At 41.3% G+C, this 10,435-nt stretch overlaps 1 protein-coding gene across 2 annotated transcripts in view; it reads left to right on the top strand.

The window, feature by feature from the left end:
* The first annotated feature begins 707 nt into the window (after positions 1-707).
* LOC106572215 (voltage-gated potassium channel subunit beta-2) overlaps positions 708-10,435 on the top strand; it is a 111,414-nt gene continuing 101,686 nt past the window's right edge. For both annotated transcript variants that reach the window (XM_014146206.3, XM_045696012.2), the window contains exons 1-3: positions 708-897; positions 8,019-8,171; positions 8,506-8,559. In XM_014146206.3, coding sequence (XP_014001681.1) covers positions 8,095-8,171; positions 8,506-8,559 — 131 coding nt within the window. In that variant the 5' untranslated portion in view covers positions 708-897; positions 8,019-8,094. The remainder of the gene's footprint in view (positions 898-8,018; positions 8,172-8,505; positions 8,560-10,435) is intronic.

The following is a 10,435-nucleotide window of genomic DNA, read 5'->3' as shown; positions in this document are numbered from 1 at the left end:
GGAAGAAGTGCTCCTCTCCCTTTTTGTGACCCTGCTTTGAGAGGTGACAGGTCCCATTTAAACTTCCATTCACTTTGTGTGGCAAGACTAACTTTACTTTGAGCCAGTGTGTCAGAATCTTAGGAGAGGAACTAGCATGATGAGCAGCATTGTCTTGAGGTGTGCAGAGGACCTGGGTTTGATACCATGTCTGTCACACAAGGAACAAAATTAGAACAATCACTTGAGGTTCAAGATACTTTCCAGAGTCAAAAGGTTCCTACTGGGCACATATGTCAGTTTAACATCTAGTTTTGATTTACATTTGGTTGAGTTGTCAACTAAAGTGAATTCAACTTGAACTCAACAAAAAAATGCACCATGTCATTGGCTTTAGGTGAAAAAAATACGAAATTGTTGATTCAGCGTCATCACATTGAATTCTTTGGTTGAAATGACGTGGAAACAACGTTGATTCAACCAGTTTTTGCCCAGTGGATAATGTATATTGTATCATTTGATTGAATATATTGTCAGGTTAATATATGTCTAGTTTCTATAGTAGATCTGATATTGCCGAACTGTGTGCATGTGTCGGTGCCTGCGCCATGGACAAAGAGGGAATGCTCCTACACTATGACTCTCAGTTACTCTCTGAGTTTTACACATCTCATTATCTCTCTCGCGGTATAATTTCTCTCTCCCCCCTCACTCCCGATATGCTGTTGCGCAAAAGCAGACACTGCAGGGAAGAATACAGCAAGTGAAGGCTAGCCACCAGCATCCCCCCTTTTCTCTGTCTTTGTCCCTCTCTCACTCTCTAAAAGAGATCTCTGCTTACCCTTCCATCACCACCCATCATCTCCACCGTCTGAGCCAGGTTGGGGTTAGCTAAACTGGGCATTGGAAAGGACAAAGGTGGGTACTGAAGCTCAATGACATTGCTCAATAACTAGTGTTCTGTTTTAGTCTAATAGCATGCAGTAGCACTGTGCTGGAGCACAGAGTAGACCAGATACCGGTATGCTGAATGTGCATTATGGCTGGTTGCTGTATAGTATCATTGCAGGGCTGCAGTGGTCTCTAGCAGTCGATGATATCATCTTTACATATTTATATTTTCTTGCTGTGCAAACCAGACTTGAAAGTTAACTGCACGATTGCCTCACTAGAGATGGTCTGTCACCAGTAGAAATCAGTCATCTTCAGTGAATGTCCTCTTTGAGATATCTCTTAATTATGATGAACTATTTGTTTGATATTTCTGCATATGGTTTAGGTGTCAGTTTGATGCATGTTAGAGGACACTTTCAGTTTCCGTGGCTATGAAACTAGTTTTTTTTGCAGACTTTGCCTTGTCAAAGATTGTTGGCTGAGTCTTAAACAAGCAGTTTAATACTCCAATCTGCTCTTGCCAAATTACTGAAGTGTTTAGCTAGAGTATTTTGTTTTTGCGCATTCAATGGGAGGCATTGCATGTGAGATTGGGATTCATTCCAAAACTGGGTTTGTGACTGTTGCATTGTTTGGTGCAGTAAGCTGTTGAATACAAGCGAGTGTCCTGGATCTGTGAGTTTGAATACGCTTTTAGAGAACAACATTTATCCATTGATCAAAATATCAGTTTTTACCATGGTCCAAATTCTTGACTCAGCAATTATAGACCAAGCATTAGCAACAGATTTAAAAATACGAGTAGAAGTATGGCTACTAGTCATACACAACTTTGTACCATACATGCTCCTGTTTTGTATATGAGATGCTTGTTTATCTACTGTTTGATAATACATAAATCATTTAATCCTGGGGCAAGCGTATTTGGCGCAGCTGCCTCAGTTCAGCTAAGAAGTGGATCATTATGCTCTGCACACTTACAGCGCTGTTCTCTGAACGTTGACACCATGTGTCCAGCGATGATGTCAAGAAGTGGGGTCGTGACTTGTTGCAAGGCGTTGCTCCCTCCCTCTCTGGATCGTATGTTAAGTGCCCTCTGACCTGGGGCTCTACAGACTGACTGGGTTATGACAAATATTAGGGGATGGATCTGTCCTGTGAAAGGAGCAACCATTTACTATAGGCTATTTGGATCAAATAATTATCGCGACATTATTTTACCTCCGTAATAGTAGAAAACGCTATTCCTGTGTTGTCTGCTGAAGTTATTGCTTGTGAATTATGTATCTGTGCACTTATGTGGTGATGCTGTGTGGTGGTTTGTTGAGATGCAAGACAAATTACCCGAAAGGAACTAAATAAATTATCATAATAATAATCATTATTATTATTATTATTATTTTTGGAAGTAGGAACTGAGTAATACAATTTGGATCAATGGATTTGATTTGTATCTGAAGCAACCTACATTCTCCAAATGTTCTATTCTTAGAGTGAATATGAGCCATGCTTTGGTTATTTGGCAATTTTGTTAAACTCCATGATAGCAAACTTCTAACTTCCTACAAACCTTCTAACAGCCATTTCAAAATTGTTACTAATACCCTCCCAACCCCTTAGAGCTTTGCATCTGGTGTCACATATCCTGCTGTTTCCATCTGAGTTAACACCATTAAATATTGACGATTGTGAAACGGAATCACGCTCAGTATTAAATAGTCACAATGGTTTACTCAGAGCAAGGAGATTGATGGTCCGAGGAACATTGGAGAAGGAGGATGAGATAAAAACATAGCCCAATTACAAATGGGCTTCAGATGGAGACCTTCAGTCAAGTTCAGTGTCTTGGTCTGGTCTTTTTCTCTAAAAATCAAAATCACTTCTGGACCCATAGATTCGTAATGTATCAATGAGAGCCTTTTTTGCTCAATTATAGAAATCCATCTGATATCATTCAGGGAAAAGAAGTTGAAAAAAGAACACTGACAAACCTGATGCAAGCCTAGGTTTGGTTATTGCAGGTGGTGCTAAAAAATGTACACATTTTGTTGTAAATGTGTAGTTACAGAAAGGTAGCACAACTGAAGGTCCTCTCCTCTCTGCCTTCATAGTCCAGGAGTTCTCTTCAAATCAATCCAAATTGTATTTGTCACATGCACTGAATACAGCAGGTGTAGACCTTACAGTGAAATGCTTACTTACAAGCCCTTAACCAACAATGCTTTAAGTTAAGAAAAATAAGAGTTCAGTAAAACATTTAAAATTACAATTAAAAGTAACAAATAATAAAAAAACAGCAGTAAAATAACAATAGCAATATGTACATGAGTTAAAGTGATCGCATAAATAATAAACAGAGAGTAGCTGCAGCGTAAAAGAGGGGTCTGGGTAGCCATTTGATTAACTGTTCAGGAGTCTTATGGCTTTGTTGAGAAGCCTCTTGTTACCTTACTGTTCTTGGGTACAGCGACTATGGTGGTCTGCTTGAAACATGTTGGTATTACAGACTCAGTCAGGGACAGATTGAAAATGTCAGTGAAGACACTTGCCAGTTGGTCAGCGCATGCTCGGAGTACACGTCCTGGTAATCCGTCTGGCCCTGCGGCCTTGTGGATGTTGACTTGTTTATGAATATACATTAATTTAGGAATATTGAAAAATATAAACATGAATATTGAAAAAACTCTACTTTGGATTTGGATTATTTTTTAGTGTATTGCTGAGCAAAATATACTGTACGGGCATATCATAGTTCCAAAATGAAATCTCTGCTACTTTAAGAGTTATGATCCAGTTTGTAGGCATTACCAACAGAGTGAATGTGAAATTGAATTCAAAGTGGCCGTCATCTGCTGGTGATTTTCAGGATGTGCGATGATACAGGAGGGCTGTGATTGGTTACATTGCCTACTATACCAATTTCTCTCTATAGAATAACTTTAAAACTGGCAGAGATCCCACTCTGAAACTTTCATCTGACCATAGAGTTTATTATGTTCAACAATATATTGAAAAATAATCCAAATCCAAAGTTGAGTTTTTTCAATATTTATGTTTATATTTGTCAATATTAATAAATATTGAAATAAAAAAATAAAAAAATATATTGTGGTCTTTTTTTCTCCTGGTTTCATATGTAATCACTCAGTAGGCAATTTATTTTCATCACACATTTGAGTAATTTAGCAGACGCTCTCATCCAGAGCGACTTACAGCAGTGAGTACATACTTTTTCATACTGGTCTCTAATGGGAATCAAACCCTCAACCCTGGCATTGCAAATGCCATGCTTTATTAACTGAGCCACACATGACCTGATTATGATTTAGTCGTAGATTGTCTGCTGATTGGGATTGTATCAACTATACAATCTAGTTCCTCTCTATACTGTAGCTGCATACCTGTGTGACCAGGCTCTAGTCTTTCCCATCAGTGTCACTTCAGGCATAGCTGCAAAGTGAGCACTCTGTCTCTCCAACACCTCTCCTCCCTCCCTCCCTCCCTCCCCACTCCCCCCCTCCCTCCCCCTCCCTCCCCCCTCCCTCCCTCCCTCCCTCCCCCCCCCCCCCCCCCCCCCCCCCCCCCCCCCCCCCCCCCCCCCCCCCCCCCCCCCCCCGCTGCTGAAAGCCGATGATGATGGCATGAGACAGCAGAAATGTGAGCTGAGGGTGATACATCAAATGTCCTCTCCCGTCGGAAGCCAGCTGCGGACACCCGACCATCCACTTGGTTGGAGTTTGTCCCAGATGAGTTGTCATTGCCTGAGAGAAAGCTGCAGAGTCCCCATGTGTTGCTCCACGATACACTGTTAGTCAATGTATTCCTCCTCCCTTTGCCATCTCTCCTTTCTACCTCTTTCTATTCCCCTTTTTGTTTGAAAAACTGGAGTCTACCTGTTGGAGATTCATTTAGAGCTTTGGTTTATGGTTTCTATATGTCATATCACCTCATGCAACACTGACTTCAGAGGGCAAGCACGCATTTTGTTGACTATGGATACGTTGGACACCTTCCCGTCTCACCTCTTGGTCTCTAGCTCTTGGGAGTTGTTGATCCACAATCATGGCTTGTGTTTGGTTCAAAGGCAGCTGCAGTCGGAGGGTTGTGGTGGGTTGTTTCAGTTGCTATTTAGGCTCAAAAAGTTACAGGAACGGTGGAACTCAGACTCTTCACTTGTTTTATGGCACCATTTCTGTCGTGTTTCATTTGGTGCCAGGAAAATTCTTCTTGGCTGGCTCTCTGCTTCCTTGGCTGGAACAAGGACGGGGTGCAAGAGGCAGGAGCAGGTTGGCCTTCCTGGGCTCCTTGTCAGCACAAACACACGCTCTCACACACACACACATAAAGACACACGCACACACACACGGGAGGCAGGAAAAAAATGGAGAGGGCATCTGGGATCGATGTATTTTTAAAGTAGAAACCAGGTTACTGCTTAGTGTAATGCCTACAGCTATGCACTACATTTTCAACACCAAATTCCATGTGTATGTTGGCAGTCAATTTCTACTCATCTGAAAGGATTGTATAGGTATTAGCAATTTGGTGAAAATTTCACCCAGCCTATCAGAGGGAAAGGTGGAGCAACCCCCATATTGCTTATACATTAAAATGATTTTACATTCTATTCAAGTGCCTAGGGGGCAAGGGGTTCTTTTTGGACTGGGCCATAATCTGAATTGGTCCATGTCCCTCTTGGTTGCCATTCTCCCTGCTCAGCGTCCTATTGTAATGTTATTCTTGGATTCAGTCAGACCTTTCCACTTTTTAATGAACTTCTTTTCTTAGATCGAGGGAGTATACATTTCCAATTACACCAGCGGTTTTAGGCTGATTTATCAGACCAAGGGCAAGGGACGGATTTAACAGTGAAACTCTATGACAGTGGGAAAACTATGGTTGCATTCATTAGTACACAGCGTAGCAAAAAGTTTTGCTACGGAAAAGGAAAACAAGTTCAGGTTCTCCCTCCCTGTTTCGGTCTGTTTTCCTCCGTTTTACGACTTATATAATAATAAAAAAGTGGTCCATCTACTGTTTGTACAGTGACATCAACTAATAGGCCTATTGTATGTTATATTCAATGGACAATGATGCCTTTGCGTGATTAAATGCAGAGTTGCCATTTCAGACACATCCGACATTTCAATATTCAGATTCAGCATTAGTCATCTGTGACAATGTTCCTTTCTAAATGGTCATGAAGAATCAGTTGGCAAGAAGAATCTGGATTTGAAATAGATATGTGAACTATGGTGCCTGTGTAATACAGTACTTTCAGTAGATGGAGCACTATTTTTAATTATATAGTGTCTCTTTTCCCGAGGAAGAGCTGTGAATCACTTGTCTGGAAAGGAGGTCGTTTGTTAATGCAATATTCGCTCAGAAATTGAGCGGACGCATTGATTGGATCTCTCAAAATGTTTTTTATTTCCTGGGGGGGTTGAGACCTCTCGTTGCTTGGATTTGAAAATCCAACAGTTGTGATGGAAGGGGGCCGTGTGTGGCTGTGCTTGTGGGTGTTTGAGTGAGAAAGACATGGAGGAGAATCAACCAGTAAAAGCACAGCCCCCTTCATTATCAAGGCATAACTTCAAAACAGACTTTCCAGACTGAAGTCAGGAGGATTTTGAGTTTGGTATCAGCCAGACTACAGAATATCTACCAGAAACTGCTCAATGGCTAGTAGGCAGCCATTATTGCTGTGGCCAGCCCTGCTCTGTATCTCAATGAGTTGGAGGAGGGAGTTTGGAGTCACCTTCACATGATCTGCCATAGCTTTATCATGACCGCTCCCTCACAATGCTGAGGGTAATGAGTCATAACATTGATGCACTTCAGCCACAGAGACCACACCAGAGCACGCACCAGCCCTCCTTTAACAGTGGCTTGAGGCCAATATATTTTTTACCTTTATTTAAACTAGGCAAGTCATTTAAGAACAAAATCTTATTTACAATGACGGCCTACCCCAACCAAACCTGGACGACACTGGGCCAATTGTGCACCACCCTATGAGACTCCCAATCACTGCCGAATGTGATGCAGCCTGGAATCAAACCAGGGACTGCAGTGATGCAGTACCTTAGACCGCTGCGCCACTCAGGAGCCCAAAAGACTGACCATACATTCTCTATCTATGACCTGGAAGGTGAACAACTCTCTTGGTTTTACAGTGGATTTTATTTCAACTGTGGGTTTCAGTGTCCATTTTGTATTTTTTATCATACTCAGTGTAGGACATGACCTTCACTAATACAGTGAAAATGTGACTAGCCTTTCGAGTTGGCCATTTTATTCAACAGCCATAGCCCCCTCCTTGCATTTGGATAAGCATTTTTGGATCTGAACCAAATCTCTAACAGTGACACCACATCATATGCGACATCCGATTGTGTTTATATCAATGATCCGACAACATTTGGTAGAATTTTTTTAATATTGCCTTTCTGTTTCTTTTCAAACAGAGTTAGGGGAAATAGAATCCAACGGGGGGACAGAATCAGAGAGAACACTGGCCTTTAAGTAGATTGGTTCAGAAAATGAATCCACAGTGTCTTAATCCAGGGATGGGGGATGATTTTTTGCCGATAGAAATGTGTAAAAAGCAATAATGAAATGGGACTTTTATTAAAGTGATTTGCTTGCTTTGTTCTGATTGAGCATGGTCAGGTATGTTAGAGAACAGCAACATCTATTGGAGGGTTTGTCCGTAGAACATTATAAAAGTAATGACACTTCTGATGCTTCTAGAAACACTATCAGATAGGCAAACATCTTACCAATACCTATTTCCCTTTGACTATGTGCAGAAACCCTTAAAATAACCCAGTCTGACTTCAGAAATTAATTTCATTAAGGGTTTAGGCTAATGCTTCTCCCCCTCTGCAATGGTGATGCACACCCCACATAAACACTATGTGACAGCTACAACCCTTCAAAATACCCTACATTGTCATGAAAACCTCTTAGCAGACTCTAGGAGGCACTATAGAACAATATAAAATTGAGAGCGCTGAAGCCTCTGGAAACACTATCTAGTTTCAGATACTGTATTTATTTTAAAGACTTTATGGAAGACTCACCATACATTCTCTAAACCCAGCAAGTTCAGTCTTACCCTGTCGTTTCTTGTCTGTCCACAGAGGTAAGAGGTCATAGGTGAGAGCGTGACCCCACAGCAGGCGTTCCATCCCGCCACGCCCCCCTCCTCGTGACCTCATGTATCCTGAATCCAACCAGGACTCGCCGGCGCGGCTCTCCCATAAACAGCATGCATCCCCTGGCATGATCTACAGGTACAACAGATACACACACACGCGCACACACACACACACACACACACACACACACACACACACACACACACACACACACACACACACACACACACACACACACACACACACACACACACACACACACACACAGAATCAACACAAGGTGGAGCCATACATGTATGGCTGAAAAATTACAGCCTCACAGCAGCAGGGAAATTTGGCTTAGTGCTGTAGTATTGTAGTTCTGTTTTATTTTACCCTTGTATTACTTGTAGGTTGCCTTGCATCTCTCTTGCTTGCTTGGACAATGCTCTCTCGCTCCTGCTTGCTATATTTCTATTTTTCTCTCCAGTGCTCGATATGGGAGCCATGGGAGTCCCAGCAAGCGACAGTTGCAGTACTACAGGTACAATTTGTCTGTCTTATATCCCTCCTCCCTGGATATGCAGTCATATTCTCTGTCAGTCCTCGGTCAATGAACCACAGTGTTATGCCTGTGGAACCAGCTCATAAAATATTAAAGATGCACTATGCAGAAATTGCTTTGCCATTTCCTGGTTGCTCAAATTAATTTGTGAACGACCAGCTCGATTCGGTCTTATGTAGCAAAATTTGAAATGTTTTTTTTTTTACATTGGATAAATGTAGAGACTCGGTGCTAGAAAATGGTATATCATACACTACAGTTGAGGAACAATGGGAAAGTAATTCTGCTTTGAAAGTTGATAAACTTGTAACCTCACTTTTGAGAAAATGGCCCTCGTATGTTTTGGTACCTACTGGAGAGCTCTTTTTTGTCTACACCCTTTCAGCATCGTTCAGCATCGTAAGCTTTAGCCCCACCCATCTCTTTAATACATCTAGACGTTCCGCTAGCGGAACACCACTCCAATATCCAATGATTGGGCGTGGCGCGAAATACAAACTCCTCGAAAATCCGAAAACTTCAATTTTTCAAACATATGACTATTTTACAGCATTTTAAAGACAAGACTCTCCTTTATCTAACCACACTGTCCGATTTCAAAAAGGCTTTACAACGAAAGCAAAACATTAGATTATGTCATGAGAGTACCCAGCCAGAAATAATCAGACACCCATTTTTCAAGCTAGCATATAATGTCACAAAAAACAAAACCACAGCTAAATGCAGCACTAACCTTTGATGATCTTCATCAGATGACACTCCTAGGACATTATGTTATACAATACATGCATGTTTTGTTCAATCAAGTTCATATTTATATCAAAAACCAGCTTTTTACATTAGCATGTGACGTTCAGAACTAGCATTCCCACCGAACACTTCCGGTGAATTTACTAAATTACTCACGATAAACGTTCACAAAAAACATAACAATTATTTTAAGAATTATAGATACAGAACTCCTTTATGCAATCGCGGTGTCCGATTTTAAAATAGCTTTTCGGTGAAAGCACATTTTGCAATATTCTGAGTAGATAGCTCGCCATCACGGGCTAGCTATTTTGACACCCACCAAGTTTGGTACTCACCAAACTCAGATTTACTATAAGAAAAATTGGATTACCTTTGCTGTTCTTCGTCAGAATGCACTCCCAGGACTTCTACTTCAACAACAAATGTTGGTTTGGTTCCAAATAATCCATAGTTATATCCAAATAGCGGTGTTTTGTTCGTGCGTTCAACACACTATCTGAAGGGTAACGAAGGGTGACGCACGGACGCGTATCGTGACAAAGAATTTCAAAATATTCCATTACCGTACTTCGAAGCATGTCAAACGCTGTTTAAAATCAATTTTTATGCGATTTTTCTCGTAAAATAGCGATAATATTCCGACCGGGAGTTGTTGTTTTCGTTCAAAGACTGATAATCTAAAATGGACTCTTCACCTGCACGTGGGCACCCGTCTCATTGTTCTCAGATCGACCACTTACCAAATGCGCTACTGTTTTTCAGCCATGGGCTGCAAAGTCATCATTCAACGTTCTGGCGCCTTCTGAGAGCCTATGGGAGCCTTAGAAAATGTCACGTTACAGCAGAGATCCTTTGTTTTGGATAGAGATGACAAAGAAGGCCAAGAAATGGTCAGACGGGGTACTTCCTGTACAGAATCTTCTCAGGTTTTGGCCTTCCATTTGAGTTCTGTTATACTCACAGACACCATTCAAACAGTTTTAGAAACTTTGGAGTGTTTTCTATCCAAAGCTACTAATTATATGCATATTCTAGTTTCTGGGCAGGAGTAATAACCAGATTAAATCGGGTACGTTTTTTATCCGGACGTGAAAATACTGCC

Source organism: Salmo salar, chromosome 15 (genome assembly GCF_965601325.2).
Source record: "Salmo salar chromosome 15, fSalSal1, whole genome shotgun sequence".
In the NCBI taxonomy this organism is placed as follows: domain Eukaryota; kingdom Metazoa; phylum Chordata; class Actinopteri; order Salmoniformes; family Salmonidae; genus Salmo; species Salmo salar.
The sequence above is the reverse complement of the archived record's forward strand: the minus strand, read 5'-3'. Positions and strand labels throughout refer to the sequence as shown.